General features: G+C 44.0%; 1 protein-coding gene across 1 annotated transcript in view; it reads right to left on the bottom strand.

Moving 5' to 3' along the window:
* CTNNA3 (catenin alpha 3) overlaps window positions 1–27,881 on the bottom strand; it is a 415,687-nt gene that overhangs the window by 4,508 nt on the left and 383,298 nt on the right. The window contains exons 16-17 of the mRNA XM_058810887.1: window positions 17,455–17,560; window positions 9,856–9,990 (exon numbers count right to left, since the gene is read on the bottom strand). Of these exons, the coding sequence (XP_058666870.1) occupies window positions 9,856–9,990; window positions 17,455–17,560 (241 nt within the window). The remainder of the gene's footprint in view (window positions 1–9,855; window positions 9,991–17,454; window positions 17,561–27,881) is intronic.

The raw sequence follows: 27,881 nt of genomic DNA, 5'->3' as shown, positions 1-27,881 counted from the left end.
CACGGAGGTGCAGGGACACTCACTTAATGCTGCCCTTTAGGCTGGCTGCCCACAGCATTGGCTGTGTCCCTGTGTTTACCTGGCCCTTCACCTTTCTGATGCATCTCGCATTTGTCTTCCAAAGAGGAAGGTTGTGTTGGGGTGGGGTATTAACTGCACTCAGAATTTTGGAGAAGCTTTTAGATGTTCTTAGATGTGTACTACAGATGATAACAATCCAGCCATACATTTCATTTCCTCTCTTTTTGGCTTTAGAGAGCAGTTGTTTTTCTACCTCAATGCCAGTAACACTGTACAGTTTGGTGGAAATCTGTTCTATAAAACTGATGCACTCAAGCACTGTCTTCACTTGAATGCTTTTATCTCAGATATTCAGCAGGCTCTTCAAGGTCTCATATCTAGGAAAACTGAAGAAATGAAACATGGCATAAATAAAAGCCTGATAAAATATTCATGGAGCGTTTAAGCCCATTTCACTTTGAGAGATGTAGCTGCAAACTCTTCAATGCACAGCAAGCGGTACATAAAGATTCACTGGTAAAACAAACAAACCAACCAACCCCAAACTAAAACCTGCTTTATTTTTGCCTAACTTCACTTTTGCTGTATCAGCATTTTCCATGGAGATGCAATGTCCCAGCCTTGAGATTTTACAGGTCTGTGTAAGTTAAGACAATAATTCATTAAAGGCTGTAAGAAAAACATCCCTTGACATTTCTTTCTTTACCTGTTTTGTGAGCAATAGTACTTGGCTGCCATTGCAAAAGGAATTCAGAATTATTCTGCCCACTGTAATTTTACACTGGGGTGAAACACACACGATACAGAGCAGATGACAGTATTTTTAAGAAAAAAAATCCCATCCCAAATCAGGCTTGTGCTGAAATCCACTCTCCCTTCTCCAGCACTTTAATTCCTCCTCTGTAGCAAGTCCTGAGAGCAAGGAAGCAAACTCTCCTCTGCATAACAAAGCTGAAGGAAAATGTTAGACAAGAAAGGAATTTTGAAACTTTTTTTCCAGTTTACTTACATGCATTGTATTTTTCTCATTTTGGCAAAGTTATTTCATGTCCACCAAATACAAGACTTTTTTATCAGTGTTTGAAGTCTGAACTTAAAATTCTTTTGGAAACAAGGCCAGTTATTAAAAATTGATTTTAATTGAAACACAAGGTTCATTATGTAAATTCCTAGAAGCAGATTTCCTTTGGTACACTATACTGAAAGCCTACGACTGAGTTTATATTTCTTTGACAGCTACATCTGAAAGTTACATGAGTTCTACATTTTTGTGGAGAGCAGTGTGTCTGAGCAATGCTGCATTTCAGGGAAGGAGTCCTTACTACACTGTGCTTTTGATTTTAATCCTGTTTTTTTACTAGGTGCAGGTAATTGCTGTTTTGAATTATTTTATGGTTCTTTCACTAAGGTTGTTACATAAAATAGTCATTTAATCCCTTAAGATTTAGAGAAGCCAAACAATTCAAAAAGAGTGAAATCTCCATTGTTGAAGGCACTGGAATTTTTACTGGGCCTTGGCCAGGATTTGAACACCATTTACTTGCCTGCTTTTCTGAGCCTCCTTTTTTCCCCACTCAGAGTAGTGGTAATTTCCTTTAAGTGGAAATGGGGATCTTGGTCTAAATGTGGCACCAGAAAAGTCAGGTGTCCAAGAAAAGCACAGCAAAGCTGGAGCTGGAAGCACTTGGTTACCTGCCATGTGTGCTGACAGATGACACACAGAACCTGTCACAGATTCAACCCCAGTACAGTTTAGATGGGAAGAGCCAAAGGGAGCCTTGCCATTGGGATTTTTTCTCTGGGAGCTGTTCCCTCAGTGTTTTGCTCACCTCTGCTTCACCGTGCTCTCACTCTGGCATACTGGAGAGGTTTCATCCCCATGGATGTGGCCTAAGGAGAACAGCTTCAGTGCTTGATTTTCTTTTCAAGGAGCTGAGTTTTTCTAGAAACGTGGCTGTTCCATTGGTCATCTATGTTTGTGTGTCCATCCAGTGACTGCACTGAGCACCTCAGGGTGTCTGGGGTCTGTTCCATGTTTTACCCATTTTTCAGGTGGGGAAATTGAATCTAATGGACTGAAAACTAACCATTACCAGAGTCTGCTTCAGGCTAAGCAGGATTCAAAGGGCTGAAACTGAGTTCTGTAATTAGGCCAGGCCTATGTCCAAGTTAAATGATAAACAACTTACATTAAGGGCTGTGAAATTGTTCCTGTGCAACAACATAATGGAGCAGATGCTTAGGCAGGCAGATAGCTCAGTCCCTCCCCACTACTGCTGCTTTCACTTCCAGGGAGGATTTTAAAACTCTATTTTAAAAAACAGGCCCTTGAGGAAAAGAACAGTGGCTTAATATAAATCTTTTCCTTACTGTTGAGGAAGAAACTGAGTGTTTGTTGCAACAGTATTTTACATACACTGAGGCTGAGAACTATAGGACACATCCTGATTTTGCTAACTGCCAGAGTAATTATTACTGGGAAAAGTTAGCTGTCCTTTAGTGCACATTACCATTATTTCCTGCTCCCTTAAATTAGTTTTTCTCATAGATGCAGTTTAGAATGCAGTAGTAAATGAGCTCTCTGTAAGTGACTGACAGGAAAATCTATCCCTTGCTTTGCTTCCAAAGGCCAGGATTTCTACATCCACACACCTCCCAGCGTACACTAGGCAAAGCTAGAAAGGTATAGTGTTACTAACTAAAAAAAAACTCAAAGTGACATATTTTTGTCAACTCTCGGCAGAAGAAAACTTGTGTCAGCTCTCGGGGGTTAATGCCAGCTTTTAGAAATGGAGCAGTTCAGTGTTTTCAGAGTCAAATACTGAAATAAGTCACTTCATGCATGGTGTGAAGCCCTACAAGTAACAGGCTGAACTAAGAGTTCTCAACAAGCCCCAAGAGAAGCAGCAGCCAGGAGAGGCAGAGTGGCTGAGCAGGGAGCAGGAGCTGTGCCCTGGTGCTTGGGGACATGGCTGTGGCACACACTGTGGGTGTGCAGCGGGGAAAAGGGAGGGGATCCCCCAGAGTCACAGCGCGGTGACAGCGGCACCGATGGCACAGGAGCCACCCAGGTCCTGCAGTGACTCGAGGGCTGGCAGGGCAGCCCTGCTCCAGGGTGATTCCCAGCTTGCTGCTTTTAGCCCTCTGTTCCCTCCATCCAGTCCTGTCAGGGCCCCAGCAAGGCTGTCCTGCCCACCTCACTTCTCCTCCAGGGGAAGGCACAGCCAGACCCTAAAAGGAGCTGAAAAGCCCTGCTCCCATCTCGTGCCCTGCCTGAGGGGCAGCTCCTCCCCAGCAGCAGCTGAACCCTTCAGTGGTGAAGGTGTGGGGCTGTTTGCCAGCTGCCACAGCAGTGCACCTGGGCCAGGACAGCCTTTTCCTGAGGTGTGGATAGCCAGGCATTGGGACTGTGTCAGCCAAAGGCCTGCGGGCAGAGACTCTCCCTTGCGTTTTTCTAACTTCTGGCTTACAACTTTGCCTCTGTGTTTTCAGCTGTGGTTCAGCCCTCAAAGCTGGAACACATTCATTGCAGTGTCATGCTGGAAACTTGTGATTTAACAAGCCCAGGAACTTAGCAAGGGAAACAGATATTTCAGTACAGCCTTGGAGCATGAAGTTAGACACATTAAAGCACCTCCATTTGGCACAAAAGCAGCCTGATGTCAGTGTTTAACTTAGAGTCTGGCTCTTGAGATACCAGGGGGAAGAGCTGAAGATGAATGAGACATTTGCAGGATGCAAAGGGAAACAGCCCTTAGTGCACAGGTAAGGCTAGCCAGCCTGGGGTGGAGGGGGAAGATTCTGTGCCTGTTAGCCAATTCTGGGATACTGGGACTCTTGTGAGTTTGCTCTTCAAGACCCTTCCTTTTTAAGGCCAAAAGGCTTTGTCTCTCTTGCCAAGTACAATATAAAATTAAGCATAAGCAGATAATGACTGTAAATAGCATAAAACAGAATTGCCTGATGAAAGTAATGGAGCACAATATTAATATGTAAGATACGTTAATTTTCTGCCCTGTGAAATAATTCTCTCTAGTTAAAGCCATTGCTGGCAAAAGACCAAACTGGCAAGGTAAGGTGCAAGCCTATTGCTGTGCAGTGCTTGTAAGTGAAGTATCAGCTTATCTGCATAAATGCATGCAATTACTATCAATCTGCAAATGTTACCCCATTATTTTGTGCCTGAAGAGGCACCAGTTTAATTAATAGGAGGAAATGTCCATTTCCTATTTAATCACTCCTAATGAAGACTTAGTGAATCCTTACCATTTGGACTGGTGCAGCTTAGAACCTGACAATGCCAGTACTCCCAGTATTGGGTGGGCCTAAGAAAGACTAAATAGTGAGCAAGGAATTTTTAATGAATGAAAATAACAAAACTGCAATGACTGGAGACCGAGAAGGTGATGACCCCCAGCTCTTCCTCTCTTTTTCCGTACAGGACCCCCTCTAACCTCCATAATGAGGGGCTGACTAGAGAGAAAGTACCAGAGCTTGAGAATGGACAGTGAGAAAGGCAGACTACAAGCGTGTGCAGCCTGAAGTCCAAAAGCCACTAAACAAGGAGAGCAGTGAGAACAGCTGCCAGATGGGAAGTCCACAAAGCATCCCAGCTGACAAGGAAAGTGGCCCAAATAACCTCCACTGATGCTACAGCCAGGGATGAACTGCAGGAAGGAAACCCCAGGGTGGGGAGGCTGAGCACAGCAGCAGGGCAGACACGGGCACACAGGTCGCAAACAGCTGAAGAGGGCTGAGCTGTTTATGGATTTCAACAGTTTTTTATATGCATAATGCTCTTTTTTGTAATTCCCTGCTGGCAGCCAGCATGGAATCCTCCAGTGCAGATCATGTAGGTGAGAACAGAGTTTGCTGCTGACAGAGACACAGCTGCCCTTGTGCCATGGCACTGCCACCCACTGCTCCACAGTACCACCCAAGGTTAACCTGGAGCACCAGTTCAGGGCTCCTTTGGTTTAGGGCTCCTTGCTCCACCACAGCATCATCCAGAACTGGTAAAACAGCGACTGTGGCTGCTCTGTTTCAAGAAGACAGTTCTTTCTTTTGCAGGTTTGCAAATATGTGACACTACATCCTCTGCTCTTCATCCCTCTCTTCCTCTCTATTGCTCCTTAGGCTTCAAGAGAGGCTGGTTTGGGTAATTTTTTTAATGAACTGCTACTCTTGTGAGAAGGAATTTTCCTTGAAGGTGATTTAAACCCAAGATTCTTGTTCTAATGGTTGGAGAAGGGAGGTAGGGATGAATGTAAGAGCCATCTCAAAACAGTGCTTTTATGTGTGGATTCCACCAGCTGGTACTCAGAGTGGCTTTGTCACCGTGGAAGTTGGTACTGACCCATCTGAACATGGAAATGTGTCATTCCTCACAGGAAAGGAGCTTCCCCCCTCAGGTTTTGTGCTGCCAGACGCCTGTCCCAGCTCCTGAAGGAGGGACTGTGAGGAGCCAGTGCCAGCCAGAGGAGGGGAGCATGCCCGAGCACCGGGGAGGGCATTCCTGCACACACCTCCATGCATGCAGGGGGCAGCAAACAATGGAGAAACCTGTAGGATTATTTCCCAATGCCCTTTCTGGTAGATTTCTTTTCCTGTAGCAGATCTTCACTAACCAGATTCAGGTATTTGGAGACTCCCAAGTTTTTTACTTAATGCACAATAAAACCTTTACTATCTGCAAGGGCTTGCTGTCTCATTTTCTGATTCTCATTCAGACAAGATCAGGATTGGGGAGAATATAAAATATAATCCTATTCCAGCTACAGTTCTGATTCCTGTATTTTCTAATGGAGTTCTAATATTATTTTCTGGGCAGGGAGAAGTTGGGAAGGGGGATAAGAACCCCTCTGCTGTCTCACACAGAACTTGGGTTTGTAATTTATTTCAAGGCCAGCTAACCTAGGAATGTGATCAATTTCTAAAGCCTCCACATGGACTTTGAAAACTGGAACTTGCTCCAGCTTTTAAGAAAAGCAATTCAGTAACCAGCCATTTTATACCACTAGTGCATTTCTCTCCTTCTCGACTGAGCAATTTATCTGCACAATGTAAATCCCACTATTCTTCTAAAACTGAAGCAATTAAAACATAAATTAATACAAAAGGCCATCACTGGTTGGTTGGGCTGCAGTTTCAGATAACCACAATTTTAATTGCTGGGGGGCAGTTGAGCACAGTCAGTCACAAATGACCTCCCCTTCCCAAAACAGAGACTAGGGACACTTTTTTTCAATTTTCTGGAAATTTCTCTTAACCACTGACACCAACCATGTCTCCACAAGGCCTGGGGTGAGAGCACATGTCTCTTTTGACACTGGCTAGCAATCTGACTCTTTTATATGTAGCACCCATTAAAAAAAAAAAAAAAAAAAAAAAAAAAAAAAAAAAAAAAAAAACACAGTCATTGTTGGAGCATTTTCTAAGATGATTTAAGAGAGTAGTAACCTTGCAGCATCTCACCTTGATTTCACAGAACACCCCCAAGGCCATTCAGGCCCTAGGCACGCTCTGCATTTCACTGGCTCCCAAAGGAAGCACCTCCCTGCCTGTTTACTGAGCTAGAGGAGATTGGTGCAGCACAAGGGGCAATAATCTATGCCTGGTGAGGCTGCACTCAGCACACACAGCAATAATCTCTGCCTGGTGAGGCTGCACTCAGCACAAGGGGCAATAATCTCTGCCTGGTGAGGCTGCACTCAGCACACACAGCAATAATCTCTGCCCTGGTGAGGCTGCACTCAGCACACACAGCAATAATCTCTGCCCTGGTGAGGCTGCACTCAGCACACACAGCAATAATCTCTGCCTGGTGAGGCTGCACTCAGCACACACAGCAATAATCTCTGCCTGGTGAGGCTGCACTCAGCACAAGGGGCAATAATCTCTGTCCTGGTGAGGCTGCACTCAGCACAAGGGGCAATAATCTCTGCCCTGGTGAGGCTGCACTCAGCACACACAGCAATAATCTCTGCCCTGGTGAGGCTGCACTCAGCACACACAGCAATAATCTCTGCCTGCTGAGGCTGCACTCAGCACACACAGCAATAATCTCTGCCTGGTGAGGCTGCACTCAGCACACACAGCAATAATCTCTGCCCTGGTGAGGCTGCACTCAGCACACACAGCAATAATCTCTGTCCTGGTGAGGCTGCACTCAGCACAAGGGGCAATAATCTCTGCCTGGTGAGGCTGCACTCAGCACACACAGCAATAATCTCTGCCTGGTGAGGCTGCACTCAGCACACACAGCAATAATCTCTGTCCTGGTGAGGCTGCACTCAGCACACACAGCAATAATCTCTGCCCTGGTGAGGCTGCACTCAGCACAAGGGGCAATAATCTCTGCCTGCTGAGGCTGCACTCAGCACATGGAGCAATTTCTACAATAAAGGGATCTCCTTGGGATGCATCAGGGGGTCTGTGTTGCTTCATTCCCCACTGCCACAAACACCCAGTCAGCTTTCTCAAGTTACACAGGACAAATTCTCACCCTCCTTCCCTGAAGCAGGGCTAGGATCTATAGTCATGTCTTCGGGATTATCAGTAAGTTAAATTTGGGGTTTCATTTTCAGAACTTAAAATTTTTGCACCAGACAGATTATGCACTGTTGACAGGAGCGACACAACAAAAAAGGTAAAGAAAACAATGTGAGTATTCTACAGCAGGAGGCAGAAATAGCAAGAACCAAACTTGGTTCCAACATTTGGCTTTACTGTAACCCACACTGGTCACAGAACTGCTTGTGAAAAGAAACAGGTAAGGAAGATAAACTTTGCTAATGTGCTGTCCAAGTAAAAACAAGCATTGGCTTCAGAAATTATCCATGCAATTAAAATTATGTAACTGTATGTTCCAGAGGTTCGAATGTGGTGTCTAAATTACCATTTAAATTAGCCAGCACAAGTATCCTATAGAAATGAGTGTTTCAAATCTCACCTCAGCAACAAAGGTTCATTTCCCATTATTTATAAACCACATAAAATGTAACAATAGTTTTAGTGAAAGATAAATAGGGATAGGCAGGCCTAGAGACAGAAATAGGAATGTACAGATATTGATGGGTAGAGACAGGGCTAGACAGGCACAGGGAGAGGCAGAGGTAGGTACAGAGAGGTTGACACAGGTAGAGGCTGCTCTAGAGAGAGCTGTGGGTATAGACAGGTAGAGATAGGTACAGACAGACATGGACAGGTAGAGAGACAGGCTGACAGATATGAACAGACAGACAGAGGTGCTGACAGATTTTGTCAAGCAGAGGTAGATATTGACTATCTAGATAAAAGAAATTTTTGACAGGGAGAGGAAGTGACAGGTACACATAGACATTGACAGAGAGGTACAGACAGATCCTGACAGATTCTGTTAGATCCTAACATTCTCTAGGATTTTAGCCGATTCTGTTAGATTTTGGCAGATTCTGACACATTTTGACAAATTCTCTTGTATTCTGACGGGTTCTGACAGAGATATTGGCAGGGCTGGAGACAGATCTTTGACAGAGCTTTTGTCAGATATTGACAGGTACAGAGAGGGAGATATACATAAGGACAGAGAATGACAAGTACTGACAGGTGCAGTAAGTATAGATGGATAGAGACATGTGTAGATGACTAGTGATACATATAGATATAGGTAGAGATGTATATAGATGTATATAGAGAGAGGTGTAGATACATACAGATATATATATAGATACAGATAGACAGAGATAGGTTTAGACAGAGCTAAATACTGACAGGTAGAGAGAGGTACTGACAGGTATGGACAGGTACAGGTACAGACAGGCAGAGATAAGTACACACAGGTATAGATAAATACAGAGAGCTGTAGATAGGGATAGACAGAAATGGGTAACCTGAGACAGGTGTAGGTGGATAAAGACAGAATCAGGCAGAGATTGATACAGACAGGTACAGACAGACAGAGGGACACAGAGACAGGTATCACTGGGGGTAGATAGGTATAGAGAGGTACAGACAGACACAGAGACAGACGAACACAGATAGCCAGGGATAGGTACAGACACAGAGGAACAGCTGCGGGGAGAGAGATACAGAGAGCAAGCATTCCAAACTATGTGAGTGAAGTTCCCCTCAACACAGTGCAAGTGTGTGAAGGGTAGGAATGTGCCCAGTGTCTTACCTGGGTTTGGTGCTGTTTGGCAGATTTATACCTTGAAATCACAACCCTATGTGCTCCAGGCAGAAACACATCACAGAACATGGGAATGTGAAGGCATTTATGGATGGCTATGCCGAGGCCAAGTGCATAAAAGTTCCATAAAAGCACAAAATGTCTTTTCCATGGCTAATGATACTTGGCTGTAAAGGAGCTAATAACTCTTAAAGTAAATTTAAGCAAAATCAATAAATTCACTCAGGAATCAAGTCACTTTGGTCTTCCTGTTATTTATCTCTGTAGACCTGTAGAATGTCTTGCAGCATTTTTTTCTGGCCTGGAACTCCACCCTGGACTGTTTTCATTGTGTTCAGACACACCCATGAGCATATTCCACATATGCAAGCTAATGCACCTTAGAGTTCTTCAAACCAGACTACCTCATAATAACAGTGATAATGTGCTGTGAGAATTTTAAAAGAAAAGGTGATTATTATTCCTTTAAATAATAAATAAATAAATTCCTTTAAATAGCCAGAAGTCCTATGTGTCACTGCTGTAGATTCTTGCTGTTAAGTGGGTATTAGAAAAGAAAACAGGATTTGGAGTGAAGTGGAACATGCTGCAAGCACAGGAAAGCCCAACTCAAGTGTAACACCTAGTCTGACTAACAGAGCACTTGGCTCCATTTTTCTACTTACTGCAGACATGATGAGCTCTCCACCGAGATGCTGGATTTCTGCTTTAACCTGGCTGCAGATCTTGAGCTGGTGGGAGTACAGCTTGATCTGTTCTAGGTAAGCTAGCAAATCCTGTTTGCACGACTGGTCTGGGCACTGAAAAGAACAAAAAATAAAGCACTTCAGTAACTGCTGATTCAGAATGGTATCTCAGGAATCATTGAAACTTCACTGGGGAGTATTCCAGTTGCAGACTACTGGAGCCTTGCTTTTCACTGCACTTTATCAGGCTGCTAAGTTCATTCCTCTTGGGAAGTTTTTTAATCTATAGTTGGGAGGTCAGATGAAGCCTAAGATTCCCCACATGCACTCTGTATTTAACATTGCTGTGCTTGCCTTAGCAGGATTTCTAAACATATCTTTAGTGTATAGAGTAATTACTTCCAGTCCTTAGATGATCTCTAAGAAAATACATCTATAAACAGTGATGAGAGCAATCCAAACAGATTTCATGGGCTATGTAACCACACATGCAGAGACATGTTAATATCTGTATGTTATGCTTTATCTTGTAACCAGATCATAGGGGTTTTTTTGTGTTCCATCCAGACTGTACTGAACTCAATCTGCAGATCCTCTCTCGCTGTGGGAACAGCAAAATTAGAATGTCTTATGGAAAAGTCACAATAAAAATTGTCAATATTTTTAACAATACAGATTTATATTACAGAAATAAAACCAGGATTGTTGTAACCTATTTTTTTCCCAAAATACATGGAGTACTTGGAGTGCAATGTTGCTCTGTGGGTACCAGGCCAGCCATGAAAGGCTGGGTATGAATTTGTTCTAAGGCTGATTCCCATTGCTCTGGCAGAATAAAGGGATCCTAAGGGGAATGGTGAGGCCCTGCTGTGCTCCCACAGCTGCAGAGAGTAAGAGCATAAATAAGCACAAGAGCCCTGCAGGTGCAGACATGGTGTTGGCCTGGGTGTGGTGCACACATGACAAATACAGCCCCTTCCTTTCGACAGGAAACTCTGCTCAGCTTTGCATACTGAGAAAGCAAAGATACATCCCCACCAAATGCACACTGTCAACAATCACCTGTGGTTTTATTGAATTGTAGTCAGTGGATTTAAATCCAAACCCACCAGGAGCCAGATAAAGCACCAATTCTACTTAACTCCAAAAGTATTTCAGCTCCTGGCTTTGCTGAAGCAACAGTATGTGTTCAAAGGGCTGCTGTGACAATGCTGTTCTTCGTGGCTATGCAATAATAGCAAGTTCATGCTTCAGACTTAGCAAAAGGTAACAGTAAACAAGGTCAGAGTGTACAATTTTAAATTAATTAATATGGCTTAACATCAGTCCTTACCTCATGTTCTGCTATGTCCATTATTGTTTCCTGTATTTGGACACAGTTTACAGCAAAACCAGAACATTTCCTTGACATGTTTTCTTTCTATCTGATGGAAAACTGACCTAAAATATGTTTTTATTTCTTCCTTATTAAGCACTGCTTTAAGAACTGCCCAAATCAGTATTTATATAATAGTATCTCAGTGTTTAGAAAGCTGGAATATTCACCGTTTGTTTAATTCAATTAATAAAAAATATACTTCAAATAAAGTACAATACAATCCCTTAGAGCATCACAACTGATAATACCAAGACGTTGTGTATTCCTGGAATGACATTCTTCCTCCTCTGTTTTTTCCTTTCTCCTTGGTTACACTTTGGTTTTATCTCTCTGGCCAGAAAAACTCAAGAGAAAGGTGTATAGGGTGCCAATATAGTGCCTCACCCACTTCAAACAGTGACAATACCAATTAGAGAAGTTCAGAGACAAGAATGGTTATTATATAGTACTCTTTTACATTCTTGTGTCAGGCTAGTCACAGTGCTGTCCCCCTTACACAGCACTACAGAAGAAATGGGCACCACTTTAGGAATGCTACAGATGATACACATCAAAGGCCAGGAAACTGCACTCAAGAGCAAGACCTTGAGGTTCTGTGCAAACACTTTCAGTACCAGAAGGATTCAAAAAAGCAAATGCAGGGCATTGGACAAGAAAATTCTCCTGAAATGTAATTATGCAGAGGAATATTCACAGCTGCACTACCTGAGTAGATCCCGTGCATCCTTGCCCTGCCCCGGCCCAGATGGAAGGAGGAAGATTGTACCAAATCCTGTAATTCTTCCTCCATTACAGACCCCAGGGGTCATTAACAGTGACTCCCAGGAGCACAAAACAAAGGAAATGGTTTTTAACACGAGGTTGTTAAATTGCAGAAATCTTTGTTACAGATACTAAAATTTTACGTAAGCAGAAGAAATTACTGGACAAACAAATGGAAAATTATCAAGGACGATTTCCCACGTTGAGGGTATCATAACCATATGTTTGGCTGTGTAAATTCTGGCATGGCTGCAGGGGGCTGGGAGCACCATGAAGCCAGGCCACGCTCTCCAAGCTGTGTCAATAGCCAGTGTCACCTCCTGGCAGCAGCAGGGAGCAGTGGATCTGTGCCTGAGCTCTGGCTCAGCACTGCAGCAGAGGCTCGGGCTGGCCAGAAAATGAAACCTCATGCCTTGCAGCACGTCAGATCAGCCATCAGCAGATGCTGGGAACAAATGTTCTGCAGGGAGGACACTGCACAAGGAGTCATCTACCTACGGCTCAGAAGCAGCTGGTACAAGCAGCACTTGCTCACAGCAAAACCAAACACTAGGCTGCAACAGAAGGACAATCAATAAATTCTGAGTTTCACCATCCCACAATTACTGATGGTTACCAGTTTGCTGCTGCACATTCCTGACTGGAGACCCCATCAGATTCTGAGAGGTTTTTCCCCACACATCCTGTGGGCAGTGGCTGCTGCTGGCAAGGGCTTTCTGTAAGAGCAGCATCAGAACTGACCTGCATCCCAAAGAAGCAGTGCTATTTTACCCAAGAGAATATCTACCAGAACATCCAAACAATGAAGTTAAAATAATGCAGTAATTAAAACCAGACTGAAACCAGCACTCACCATCCAAGTGAAAAAGCCAGTGGCACAGCAGTTGCACACGGGGTGTGAATGAACAACGCACAGGAGCTTCTGCCCACAGACCATTCTGGGTTTGCTTTGTTCTCACTTCATCCCCTTGCTAACCAAGGCCAAAGCATTTCTCTACAGAACCCAAACCTTCATGGGGATCGATATTGGGGATAACCACACACCACCTACTATAAATGTGTGCTGGGCACAGACAGGAGGCAGCTTTGCTGCTCCCCCAGAGGGGTTGTGTCACCCAAAGGGATTATTTACACACTGCAATTAGCTCTGACAAACTGCATTCTGAATGAGCCCAGCCTGACTGGGAGCCCAGTGGGTGCAACACAGAGCAGGTTCTTAATACAGACCTCACTCTTCAGCACATTTCATCAGCCCAGGGGGAGGCACTCACTGCCTTCATCATCTCAGGGCTTCCAGGTCACATCAAGCAGCAAAAATCTTCTGACAGAAGGAATAAAGAACAAAAATCTTCTGACAAAAGGGAACGTCTCCTGATAATGAATTTATAATGCACTTGTGATTCATGTGTGCAAGTTGCTGTTGATGCTATAACTGTGAGGATTTGGACCCTTGTTACTCTGAGCTATCCTAGCAGTGCTTTGTGACTGTGGACTGAAATACAGCTGAGTTCTGCTGATTGTACCATGCTGTATGCCTTCCCTTCAAACACAGCAACAGGGAGCTATAAAAATCATATCAATCCTTTTTTTTTTTCACATAATAGAAATGCTACAGAATTTAGTTGTTAGTAAAAGGCAACATGTGAAATACTCCACTAAAAAGTCCAAATGCTGCTCAGGAAAGCAATACTCATGTTTGACTGGGTACCAAATTCCTGAAGGGCTTCTCCAGTTTGGCCCAAATTCAGAGAACAGTTATTTGGTTGCCCAGAGGAATGTAAAATTTATTTTATTTTAAGACCCCAGGAGTGCAGGGCATAGGAAACCTGGCAAAACAACAGCTGAGAAAAGGAATTTGAAAATACCTTCAGGATTAAAAAAACCCACCACAATGAGAAAAGAGCTTTCTAAGTTAAAGAATAACTTGCACAGCCAAAAAAACCCTTTTAAACCTTCTTTTAACAGAAGTTAAAAGCTTTCTAGCCATGCAAGGAGTGAGAGGATCATACTAAGAATATCTGTAATAGCAGGAACAAAGCAAGATTCTCTTTACTAAATTTGACACCTACCTAGCAATACTTGCAATTGTGTTCACCATAACTGGAAGGCCACCTTGGCCCATCTTTTGATTTGGATTTTTCTGGTTTTAATGCCTATAATGTAATGTAAAACTGCATCTAAAATCCAAGCAACACCTGTAAGTAAGGAGTGTCCTTCAGAGGCACAGAACAAATCCCAGGGCTCAGGGGGCTCCTGGGTGCCAGCTGTGTGCAAGCTCAGAGTGAGGACCAAGGCAAGGAGCTGGAGTGAACTCAGTAAATGGGTTACAATAACCTCAGTGATGTCACATTTCCCAGCAGCTCTGAGGGGACACACGAATTATCACCACTAGTGGCTCATGAATACTTTCTCCTCACATTGATTTGCTCATATTTCTAGGCTGGAGTCGTTGTACTAATACAGCTGAAATCTTTCTTTCATAGAAGAAATATTTCAGTGAGAGTGGATTCCCTGTCCTAAAACCAACAAGAATTTATGATCCTTACTCAGCTTTGGCTTTGCTATCTCATCAGTTTCTGCAGTGTATCAGTGACAGGTTTGAATTTTAATCAGTAATAGATAAAATCTTGAAAGTAGCTGTTGTCCAGTGCTGGAAGAAAGTGTGTTAAGATCAGGAATTGGAGAATTCAGATATTTTACCTATTTTTTCCACAAATCTGATCACAACTGTATAGATACAAACTAGAAATTCTTTGTTACCTGGAATTCAGAGAGACACAGGACAAGCACTAACAGACTGAGGTTTCTTTCTAGACAGTAGGAAAGCAAGCACTGAATATGAAAATAAAAAGTGAAGGGAGAAGAGAGAGCATGTGAGGGTGTGGAAACAGTGACTGTCCTGTGCTGCCCTGGACCTGAAAGGCAGCCACAAAGGAAGAAATGCTGCAGGTGTGACACCTGCACTGCTCTGCTGGTGTTGCACAGCCCTAAAGAGACCCAGCCAGCCTGGTGAGGAGGCTGCAGGGGTGCGCCGTGCCACTGCAGCTCCCCTAGGCAGGCTGCTGAGCTACCCTGCTCTGCTGGGCTCCTCCAGGGGAGGCTGAGCCATCTAAAACTCCAACAGAAATAAAGCACACCTTCCAGTTCCAACACTTGGCATTTCATGGTGATTAGTAACTCTTAAGTTACTTAAAATAACTTCAAATAAAATTTAAATGCACGACCAAAAATCACCTTCAAGCTGCAGATTTGCAGAGGCAAAACAGCCAGTGTTAGGGGTGGGGGGCAGGGAAGGAAAGTACAGGAAAAATGTGGATCCTGTGACTCTGCAGAGGGTGGAGAAGAAACCATTCTGGAGCCAGACAAGTCTGTCCTTCCTAAGCTGGTGCTCAGAGCCCAGAGCAGCAGAGCTCTGTGCCAGTGCCTCCATGCTGTGCCCCCACAGCTCACCTGGAGCAGCTGCACTGCTGCTGGGCAATTTCCCCAGCTCACTCAGGAGAGGATGAGCCTGCAGCTCTGCCCTGCTGCCTGCACAGCTGCTGCCTTTGCCTGGCACAGGGCTCCTGCTCTCCACAGGGGCTGGCCCCCTGCTCTGCTGGATCAAGAATGGGAAGGAAGGTGGCACACAAGGACCTTTCAGTGTCCCACCCTCTGCCAGTGAGCAGTGTGCAGGCAGCTGGGGGGGAGCACGGCCAGGACAGGTGATGTGAACTGGCCAAAGCTCTTCCATACCAGTTCCAGGGAGTGTCATGGCCAGCATGGGGGACTCACCTGGAAGGGGCTGACTGCTGTTCAGGGACAGGCTGGGCATCAGGCAGCACATGCTGGGGAATTGTGCTGGGCATCCCTTCTTTCTCTCTGGTCTCAGTCCTCTCTCCCCCTCTCTTTCAGCATCAATGTTAGTAGTACCACTACTACTATTATATTTTAAATTAATAAACTTTTTACAACTACCCATGAGGTTTCCTTTTTTTCCAGTTCCAGGAGTAGGTGACCAAGCAGCTGCATTGTACTCAGTTGCCAGTTGGGGTAAAAGCAGGAAAACAGCTTTTTATACAACTATTTATATACATATGCCTTAATATGTCAATAATAAATAAATAAATAAAATAAAGCAGCCATGAACACATATATTTTAAATGTGTATCTATATACATGTTCATATATACTTTATGTCTAAAATGTTGCATTCAGAGCTTAAGGGAGCTCACAAATATTCAGCCACATGTACAAACACATGTGCACAGGGATGTGTGTCCCTAGACACGTGTCATGTACGTACACGTCCCTTTCAGGTGTACATGAACAGACCATGGATACATATAGTAGGAGTCTTAGTAAAATATCTGTATTGTATATTGAATACCTGTATATAGTTCTTGCCCTGATAAACCCCGGTTGTTTTTGATGGGCTGCAGCTGCAATGGCCTTAATTGGGCTGCAGCTGTGGCTAGTGAAGATAACTGGGATAAAAGGGGCTGGGCTTGGCCAGTCAAGGAGAGCTGACAAGGAGCCCTGATAAAGAAGGAGCAACAAGCAGGAGATGAAGTCAGAACTGTAAAGAACTGCCCCCAAGAAGTATCACCGAGAAGGTATGAGACTTTAGAACTATGTTTGTGACAGTATGGGGCTTTAGAAATACAACAACTAGATTAAAACATCTGGTGACCCCAACGTGATGGAGATAAGCAGCCTGAGAGCTGTGGAGAAGCATGGCCAATGAATCAAGGAGCTGTGGCAGCCAGGAGCTGTGTTGGATTATGGCCTTTGAGTCAAGAAGCTGTGGGGAAACATGGCCTTCGAGTCATGGTAAATATATGTGTTGTGCAGCCAAGAGCTGTGGTAGAATATATGTAGTATATTGTGTCCATCTAAATATGTTTCTGTAAAAAGGGGGAAAAATATAGTAGAAGTCCTAGTTGTTTTGTATTGTACAGTCGAGAGCTGGGAAAATATATGTATCGTATAAGTGGAATATGTAAAACCTGTCTCTGTAAGTAAACGAAAAGGGGGAAATATAGGAGTCTTAGTAAAATATCTGTATTGTATTTGAACATCTGTATATAGGCCTTGCCCTGATAAGCCCGGTTGTTTTTGATGGGCTGCAGCTGCAATGTCCTTAACTGGGCTGTAGCTAGTGAAGATAACTGGGATAAAAGGGGGTGGGCTTGGCCAGTCAGGGAGAGCCTGGAAGGAGCCCTGACTGAGAAGCAGCAACAAGCAGGAGAAGTCAGAGCTGTGAAGAACTGCCCCCAAGAAGTATCACGGAGAAGGTACGAGACTTTATGGGACTTTAGAAATACAACAACGAGATTACAACAGATCCACACCGAGAGGAGGCTGCACAGGGAGGCTCAGACAGGAGCTGTGTCCTGCAGCAGCCCCTGGGAGGTGCTGGGGTGAGGCTGAGCAGGGCAGGCTCCTGCAGGGCAGCTCACCTGGTCGGCGATGAGCCGCGCCAGGGCGTCCATGCGCGAGCCCGACTCCGAGATCACCTTGGCGGCGTTGATGACATCGGCCGTGTGCTTCAGAGGGCCTCTCCCCCTGCAGAGAAGCACAGCCAAAATAAATCACAGCCCTGCACACTAGGTGCAGAACAACTCAATTAAACAAAGCAATACACGTACACAAGTGACAGTAATTAAATCCTCCCCCAAGTGTTTTCATGACCCACAAATTTGTACTGTTTGGCATCAACAGGATGCAGAAGCACCAGAAAGATGTTACAGTTTCTTCATATTGAAAGCACAACCCATGCCAAATCCTGATTTTAAGAAATTTCTTGGGCAGTTTGCTATTCCCAGAGTTATATGAGGTTCCTTTCCGTTCCATTTTCTAGTAATATGTTCCAAGGAAGTTCAGCTCAGTGTATTCTGAGAGCCATTATGCATATCTGGTCAGAAAAATAGCAGGGTTGGTTTTAGTTGGGGTTTTAAAAATGCAATTGGTGCACCCACATCCAAACAGAGATGTATGAACAGGGCTGCACATCAGCTTACATGTGCCACTCAGAACACAGATATGCTGTATCAGAAAAATACTTCCCAAACAATTAGAGAATTTCCTCAGAATTTCAGTCTAGGAAAACAGCCAAATTCTTGTGAACAGTCTGCCAGAAAGACACTTTCTGTACGCCCTCCTCCCAAGCCCAAAAAGCTGCTTTAATTACAGAATGTTTCTAAGAGCTAAGAAGTACAATGTGACTACTTGAGGCGGGAAGTATGACCACCCTTCTATTCACATTTGCTTGAGCCTCAGCCTCTTTAATGCTGAAACACTTCACCTGAACTAAAATCAACACTTAATTGTAGTTCATGCATGTATTAAGGGAGCAATGCTGCTGAACTCAGCTTTGCCTTCCAACATCTTTGACAGGAATACTTCTAGTTTCACTAAGCATTTAATTTCCAAAGGCCCAAAATCAATTTACAGCACTGGACAAAGGAAGTAGACAACATGAAAAAAATTGATGTAAGTCTTTGTTCAAATGAGAAGACCTTTCTCTTCCAAGTCAGTATGGATTTATGTGTAAAGACCATTCCACTAAAAAAACTCATTTAACCTAAAAATATTACAGTATGGACCTGTACCAGCACTGCAGTCAGGAAATGACAGTGGTGACAACACAAGATGACAGATAATGTTTAATCTCTTCTTGATTAATCACACTGGTCAGCAAAGAACTATAAGTTCTTGGGGGAAAGCATACTTTACTAATTACAGTTCCTTATTCTCAACTTTGGAAGCCCACAATTGGAACAACCTAGGATCCAGTATTTTACATACCACTGTTCCTCAAGAAAGGCACCTTCTTGTTATGGCAAAGTATGTGGGGAATGAATTTGCAAATGCAATCCCCTGAATCTAGGATTGAGTACTTGAGCCCTCACCGTATCTTCCATCTGCCTTTCCTGGTCTTTTCCCTTTGAATCCTTAGTTGTTGAATGCTTTGGCCCAATTCTTTTGTGTGCCTACCGACCCTTCCCTCCATTCCAGGCCACTGGTTCATTGTTATTTGCACTGCAGCAAAGGCCAGAGGTTTGTCAGGCATCCTCAGCACATCCTTCAGCTGCTCCACAAACTACCAGCAGCCCTGGCAAGGTCCAACCCAGGACCAGCCAAACAATGCCAAAGGTGAACACAACCCAGGATTAAAACAGCCAGCAAAGAGGAGATGGCATGGACAGTTCAAGCCATTGCTGCTTAGGTTAGTTCTTGAACCTGCAGCAGCTTTGCTGACATTTGAAGCTGGCTTTGAGGGTAAAGTTCTCCAATTAAACCAGGAATTTCCTGGTACCCTCAGAGATCTAATGAGAATGAAATCATTCCACCCCAAAAAATTACTTCAGAGAAATTAAAATGAAGTGTTACTTTTCCCCACAGACATGGCCACCCTCAGAGCCCCTAGAGGAGCACTCAGCAATGACTCTTCTGGAGATCTCTGCCCCACGGGGCACCTAATGCACCAATGATTCAAGTTCTCCTCTACAGCCCCTAAGAAATGTGGGGTGTGATGCCTCTGAGCTTTCAGCCACAGATCAGTCTTGACATAAATGTTAAATACCCAGGAATGCCTCAGCCTTGTGTTAAAATGAGTAGAATCCCCAGCACATTAAGAAGACAAAAAGAAAGCTCCTTTGCTGCACCACCAAGGACTGTCTGTGCTCCTTTTTTAACCTTCATGTAAAATCCAGAGCCTTTGATATAAAGCAGAGGCTTAGCTGCCTTACGGTGTAGCATAATAAGCCATTCATCCCAGTTTATGATGCTGGGAAATTCTGAGTATTCTGAAAAGAATATTTAGGAAAGTACACCAGATCTGCTGAATCACTGGCCAAATGGAAGAAACAGAGGAAAAAGAAAAAAAAACAAAAAACAAAACAGTGTCACAGACATCTTTTGTGAAAAATCCTTTCTTTAGGATTTTTTCCTTCTGGGAAGCTGAGGCCCCAGAAAAAGAATGTAAACAATGGTTCTCTGCTGCTGCGGAATGCAACAGATGCACCTGGGATTGGCCCATGTTGGATGTGTACAATTAAGGGACAATCAAAGGCCGAGCTCTCTCTGGGACAGAATCAGAGAGAGCTCCTTTGTTATTCATTCCTTTTCTATTCTTAGCATAGCAAGCTTCTGAGAACTTTTCTCTCTATTCCTATAAGTATAGTTATAATGTAATATATAGCATAAAATAATAAATCAAGCCTTCTGAACATGAGGTCAAGATTCTCGTCTCTCTCTTCACCCCTGCAACCCTTGTGAGCCCTGTAACAAAAACAGGATGTTAGTTCAAGTGCAAACACTATATTTTGACCTAAGCAATCTACTGATTAGAAAGAGAGTCCCTATAGCATTCCTGTACAAAGCCAGAGGGGCTGTTTCAGTGTTTCAGCCATCAGTCTGAACAGGAGTCCCTGAGGCAGAGCTGCTGGGAGAACAGCAGACAGCACTGAGGTACACACCCCAGTAAAAGCCTACACAAAGCCTTCCTGCAGCTTTCCCTGTTTTGGTAAGGCTGCAGCTCTGTGAGGGTTTCCATGAAGAAAGCTTGGACACACTGGGAGCTGAGCAAAAAGGATGATTACATGTCATAAACATAAGGAGAGACAGAAGGGTTCACACCCACAACAACCTGGAGCTCTGGAGTGGGGCAGAGGAGGAATGCTGAGCAGGAGAGGCCGTGGGACACACGGAGAGCCCTCGAGGGGCTGCAGGGCTGAGGTTCAGAGCTGCCCCTCTGGAGGGGCTGTGGCACCACCCCTGCCAAAGGGCGAGAGCAGCCGTGCCTGTTCTGAGGGTGGGATCCCTCCATCCTCTGCTGAGGGCTCTGCAGTCCTGGGATTCTATTGTTTCAAATTCAACAAAGGAGTTCCAGGGGTGAATAACTACCAGGTTCAATGAATGCTGCTTCAAATGACACCAGTGCAGCTGTGCACTTTGTGAATTCCCACTCCTCCTGATTTAACACAAACTCAATAGATTCAGAATGCCACTAACTCAGATTAACTCCCTGAATCCAGATGTTAGAGACACATAAAGTCTATTAAATCATCTAGGTTGTTTTCCCCAGCCACTGCACAGCTTCCTAGCAGTTTTATATGCACTTGAATTTCTTTCTGGTAAGTCTGAAGTATGAAAAACACTTTGCTTGAAAGGCAATGTTTCCCTGAGCTATCCATCTCACTCTCTGGAATGTTTTTCCAGATATTTAGGTCTTTCCCTGCATCACTTTAACAGCATCCCTTTCCTCCTACAGATCTACTCCCTGACCCTCTTCCACTACATGCTGAAGCATCCCAAATCATGGTGGATAGTGCACACCTACATGCAATAGCTCATGCACCTACAGCTGTTCAAGAAACAAATATAAAAACCTTTCCACCAACTACCATCTGTTGGTCAACAACATCACAAAATTTCTCCACTCTGGAGTCTTCCACCTCTTCCCCTAAAGAAATTCTAATTTCTATGGAAACTGTGTAATATTTTTTTTTTCAAGTCAGCTTTAATCTTACTGTTCCCTCCCTGCTTCCAGTCTCTAATGTTTAAGGCTAGACTTTACCTCACACACTCAGTTACTGACATTCATCCCCAGTGATTGCACTGAGTTCAAAACCTGCGACAGCAGAGCCTGGATTCATTGCATGGAGGATCTAATGCATCTATTTTCCTCACACCTCACTATTTCCAAGCATAAAGCCTTACAGGTTGAGCAGGCTGACAACACGTTCAAGGCAATGAAAAACAAAGACAAGACACAAAGTACTATACTTACAAGCAATTATATCTCCCCAAGGTAGTGATGGATTGTTACTGGAGCTCAAATTAGCTACTCTATCCAACAACAAAACCGGAAGTACACCATAAATAATATATAGAGAGACATCCAGCTAAGTCTGACACGAAAGAAAATGGATTATTTCCTTCATACAAAGAAGGAAATAATTTCCTTATTTCTTTCAAACAAAGAAAGCCATTTGGACTATCTCCACAAAGGTATAGGAGGAAAAATCCCAACACTTCACCTCAATGTTTCTTGAAAGGTACAATCACTCCAGGAAAGAAGTTGGACTGTGTTTATTAGCACAACACCAAAGGTTTTGGGTAATTGTGAAAGAGAGCATGAAGCCTCTCAAATCTCATTGTTCTTGCTCCAAGCCAGGATGACCCAAGAGCAACTCCATCCCTGTCTGCCTAAACTTAACCACAGCAATCTGCAGACATCAGTATGGGCATTAGTTTCTGTTTTCCTTCACTCTGGTATTTCACTCTGAAAAGCACTGATACTCTTGATTCTTACAGTAATGAAAACTTCAACTCCAAAACATTTTTGCCATCACCTTCTCCAGAGAGAGAAGAGAAATTCTTCTGTCTGCAAGCAAAGCTGGTGGCTTCTCCCTCCACGCTGTGCTCCCCTCAGCAAATGCTCCACACTTGCCTGCAGCAGAAGCAGGCAGAGGGAGCTGCACTGAGCAGGGGCTGAGGAACTCCCACCCCAACACAGGGACGCATTTCACAGCACTCCAGGGTGAGCTGAAAGCTTCAGCTCCAGCCACAGCCCCCGTGCTCACAGGCACTCTGGCCCTGAGCCCCAGGCTCTGGCCCTTGTGCCATCAGGCCCAGCTTGCGGCTCAGCAGGTCCTGACACGGCCACTCTAACTGCAGCTCTGCCAGGGCACTGCACAGGAGGCACGACTGCAAACACCCCTAACCCAGCATCGTCTCTCTCTTGCTGGTCAAACCTGAGCACACCTGTTCAGAGCAGGATCAGGTCTGGCAATCCTGGCCAAAGCCAGGCCAGTGTCCACCTGAGCAGCCCCAGCCTGGTCCATCTGTTAGGGCTGAAGGAGGCAGAGTGCTGGCAAGGGCTCCTTGGAGGGGGGACTGGACAGGGACATTTCCTGAGGTGAGGAAGGTCAGAGCTCCTGTCCAGGTGATGCAAGTGTTACTTCAGGTACATGTTTGTCCTGAGGGAAAGTACGTTACTTACTGTGCAATTGTATAAGGTACAGCCATTTATTGACTCACAGAAAGATACTCCTACAAATAATAATTACCTTTTATGGACACTCTTGTGGTTAGTTAATTCAGTTGTCCCCACATTCCAAGGTACCGTTTGTACCTCCTGCAGTTCCTCCCCAAACACACTGTGTGTTTCCTCTTCTGCCTCCCACTGCTGCTCTGCAAAGCGCTTCAGTACTGGCATGGTAGGAAATCTGGATTCCAGTCTCACATTCTGATCTCTATTCTGTGAGCTGTTCTGAAGTTTGTTTTTTGTTTTATTAACGCAGTGATTGTGTGCAGTCCTGAGAGCAGGGACAAGGAAGCAGGATTCACACCTCACTCATTACAAATGCTCTAAACATACTGAGTCAATCATTTTCTCCTGCAGATTGCTTTGCCTGCCCCTCCCAGCAGAACATGCAGAGTTTTAGATTAAATCTGTGAAGGGCTTGGTGTTCAAGGAAGAAAAATTACACTTTTTAAAATTGCAGCTATAATCAAAAATCCCTTTTATTACACGTGGTTGCACATCTCTATCAGTTACATCTACACAAACAGGAGGCCGCAGAGCTCCTCAGGAAATCCACATGGGTAAAAGGTAATGGAAGATTGTACAGGTGGATCCCAGGGCTGACCTCTGCCAGTTTGTTACAGCTGTAGACACAAGAGCAAGAAAATGCATAATATGAAAATCCTTCTGTTGCTGTCTGGCTGTACAGGTTTGGAAATTACAAGATAAGAACTCTTAATGCTGGTAAAACTAAGTAACTGAATTAAGGCCAAACCCCCACTTGACATTTACAGGTGCAATGGCTGAAGCAGGTCTATTCCTTAACAAAATTAATGTACTAAAAATGAAAGCATGATGAGATGAGAAAAGGGCACAGTAAAAAAAAAACATTCAAAGGCATGAAGTAACAAACATAAACTCATTGTAATAAATAGTATTTTTTTAGGTAGAAATACCTTTTGTGAGTGAAGGAATTTAAGACTTACGAAAATATCTGGTTTCCAAGGACCCAAGAATGGGACAGTGAGTTCCAGGCAATGTGAACACAGCATATAATATGTATCTGTCTATTCTGGAAGTGAAAATGGGTTTAATACAGGAGTTTCTCTTCCTTGCTGCCCTCCTGCACTGCTAATACATGGGGTTTGCATCTCCCCCCAAGAGGAGGAAGGGACTGGAGGTCTGAAAGCCCTGGCTTTGTACAGCAAGAGCAGGGTAACACACACAAACCCAACCTGAGTATTTTTTAAAGTAAAAAAGTTTGTGAAGGCTGTTCTGGGTTGGTACCTTTTTGACTGTGCACAAGCCTGCCCCTGACCTGGTGCCCTTCCAAACCTCTTGGCAGCAAGGGCAGCAGAGCAGCTGCCCCAGTTGTCTGTCAGCTCCAAATGATGTCTGCTGAGGACAAATAAATCCTATCAATTTGAAATAAAACAAAAAAAAAAAAATCAGGCAGAATGTAACAGATATAAGAAACAGCCCAGATGATTTTTTAAGAATAAATATTGCCCGACTAATGGAAAACAAACGTTTATGGCTTCTGGAAAGATTAGAAGCTGTAAATACCATGTATCTTCAGGCAGGATCTGAAACCTTCTCCTGTTGCATTTTTATGCTCTGCCTAAACAATACATGGAAAACAGATGAAGTCACTGCTAAGGAGAGGCCAAACTTGGAGGAGCACACTGCAAGAGGGACTGGTTATCAAAGGGCCACTGCCACAGCAGAGGGCAGAAGGGAAGCAACCTGGTTTCTCTGCCTTGGTGTTGGAGCTGCTCAGTTCTTTATTCATGGCTTGGGTGAAGGGAATAAAGAGAATGCTTAATGAACTTACATTTGATACTGATGGCAAAGAAGAAGGAAATAGGCTAGGAGGCCAGATTTGGAATTACGAATTACCTGAGGAGAGCTGGAAGAAAAGGTAGATGCAATAAAAAAAAGATACCCTCAGGTAGGAAAACCAAACACAGAGATACACATGGAGAGTCAGCCCCTACACAACAGGAGAGTAAGAAGCACTGAGCTTCAGCAGATCACAAATCCATCAGGAATCAGCACTAGCATGCTGCAGAAGAAGAGGTAATGGGAAATATAGACAAATGACAATAGAGAGGAGAAATAAACACTTCTCGTCTTTTTTACAGTAACAAGGTCTCTGTAGGAGAATTCCTGCAAAGATGTAAACTTTGTTTAGGAAAGAGAAGACTGAGTGCCAACAGAATGGATGAGGTTTGGGTTTGCTTCTACGCTTCAGCTCATTCCTGGAGCAGGCACTGAGCTCCTCCTGGCCAGCAGCAGTCAATGGTGCTGTGTGCACAGTTCTTGTGGCACCACACAAGTGAGAACAAGGTCTGGAGCAGCAGTGACACCCTGCCCACCTCCAGGTCCTGCCCTACAGGCACCTGTCCTGTCCAAGGGGCCACCCTGCTCCTGGGAGCTGTACTTCCAGGCTCTCCCCTTCTCCAAGGCAGAATGATAATGCAACTCTGGCTAAAGAAATAGTGAAAATGAAGACCAGTGCAAAAATCCATGGGATTAGTTAAAGGCTTTACACCTCTGTGGCAGTGAAATGGGAATTGAAAATTACTGTTATTTACAGCAATTTTTTAGATCAATAAAACTTTCTATCAGTCCTATGATTCTTTCTTTTTCTGCTCTGCTATCTAGATACTCATTGCTGATCTCACATTGCAGCTTTCTTATCTGGGTCATCCTTGTCTCCCCAAGCCCCCTGTCCTTTCACCAGCTCTACAAAATAAAGCCAAGCTATTTTAGAAGGCTTTGCTCTACGAGGGACCCAGTCATTTGTTTTTGTTTCTCTTACTTGCTGCATTGTGCAATCCAAGACCAAAATACAGCTACCAAAAATTTTCTCAGTGCTTCATACAATACAGAAGCAGATTTTTCAAAGAGCATGAGTGATTATCAATTTCAGTTCTGATGGCCATGTCCAAAATTCCCTGAATCTCACTAAAACCAAGACCACTTGTGGTCTCTGAGGACAGCCTGAGTGCTGTGGAGATTTCACAAACCCTGTGGTACATCTGTAGCTCACCTCCAGTGCCACTCCCATGTGGCAGGGAATTGTGGGCACCAAGCAGCAGAGCCCTGCCTCCCCCCAGCTGCTTCTGAGGACATGGTCCCTGGCTGTCTGTCTGTACAGCCCTCAGGTCCATCCTCACCAGTTCTGCTCCTGACCTCCCCATGCTTTTCCCAGAGCTGGCCATCTCTCACCTGTAACAGGCAGCAGGTCTGCACCAGGACAAACACAATAGCCTTTGTCTGTAGCACTGCTTGGACAATGTATTTGAGGCTACAAAAACACAGAAGGAATCTTTTCATAATGATCCAGAGTTTTCTTCCTCTCTGCTTGGATAAATGAAGTCACATCCAGTTATTTAAACATGACAAGGACAAACAGTATTTCTACACTCCCATATTTTGTCAGCTGAATGAAGTTTGTTAGAGCAATCCAGGCACTGCAAACTTGGCTGCACAGTCAAAGGTGAGCACTGCAAAAACTGTCACTAGAATTATTTCTGGTCCACAGTTTTAAAAAGCACAAAACCAGAAAGGAATTCCTGCTTCAGAATGTAGTTCCATATAGCAGAACATTGCTGTACCATCCTGATCATATCACTTGTGGAACTGAGAAACCCTGATATCATTCAGAGGGAAAAATGCTGACACTACTTGAGTAGTTGCTGATAATAATGTTACCTATCAGGGATGCTTCACAATTTGGAACTGCCTCTAAAAATAATATGGAAGAGAACACAAAGCAGCAGTCAGGTGGAACAGAGGAAGGTATGTCAGGAGAGAAGCTGTACCTGCAGCCCGGGAGGCAGAGAAGCAGCTGAAATTTTGACTGTAAGTTGTTAAATCACAATTCTGACAAAACTCATCCCAGCAACAACAGAATGTGGGAAGCAAAGCATCAAAGGGGTACAGGTCTGATTCTGCTGCACTGAATATTCATGTGTGCAGCAACCACACACAGGAGTGTCTGCATGTTTACATACACTGGTTATAGAGATGAAAATCAAAGAATTGTGCCATCTTCCCACACTTACACTTGTGCACACACACAGTCCTTTCCCTTCACTTCTACATCCCAAAGTCCACGTCTTCTCTAAGACATTTGCAGCTCTCTTGCAACCATGATGAAATGTGTTAATTAAAATGTGTAATTTCTGTCCAGTTGAGACCAGCCACATATATTAAAGAACAGAACACCATATAAGGAAATACTTTTATCTATATGTAAAAAAAATTTATCAAATTGTCATTGTGATCTAAAGATAAAAAGCACTTCACAAAGCTCACTGTTGTTGCTAAACTATTTAATCAGTGGATTTTACACTGAGCTAAAAAAAAAAGTCAAAAGCCTGTAGTCATGAAAAGAAGTGGAAAGAGAGGAAGCTGCTGTCCTGCAGCTGGTCTCAGCTGGATTTAAACTGGACTTTGATGATGCATCTTACCAAAGACTGCAAGAGAATTCCAAACATCCAAGGGTCCATCTGTGTGCACAAGTCAAAGTATGGCATGTCTTGGATTTTCAGCTCTGTAAGCACATATAAACATAGAAATACTTCTACATTTGGCACTAGTTTGTTAAAAAGAGATTAAATGATAATAAAATCAGCAGTTTGTACAAGACAATGCACCTGGATAAACCTGATTATCCCTTCTGTAGGTAGATGGCATCCATGAAGCTCAAGTTTCATTCCAGAGGACATTATTTACAGCTGTAGAAACTGTAAACTGGTTTCCCCAGTTTGCAATTTCCCAGCCACTATCTCCTGTGCCACCAGAAATGTATCCCCAGATTTCCTATGATCTGCTTCTCACAGC

The sequence above is a fragment of the Ammospiza caudacuta genome, chromosome 9 (genome assembly GCF_027887145.1).
Source record: "Ammospiza caudacuta isolate bAmmCau1 chromosome 9, bAmmCau1.pri, whole genome shotgun sequence".
NCBI lineage: Eukaryota > Metazoa > Chordata > Aves > Passeriformes > Passerellidae > Ammospiza > Ammospiza caudacuta.
Note: the sequence above shows the minus strand (reverse complement) of the source record. Positions and strands in the feature narration are given on the sequence as shown.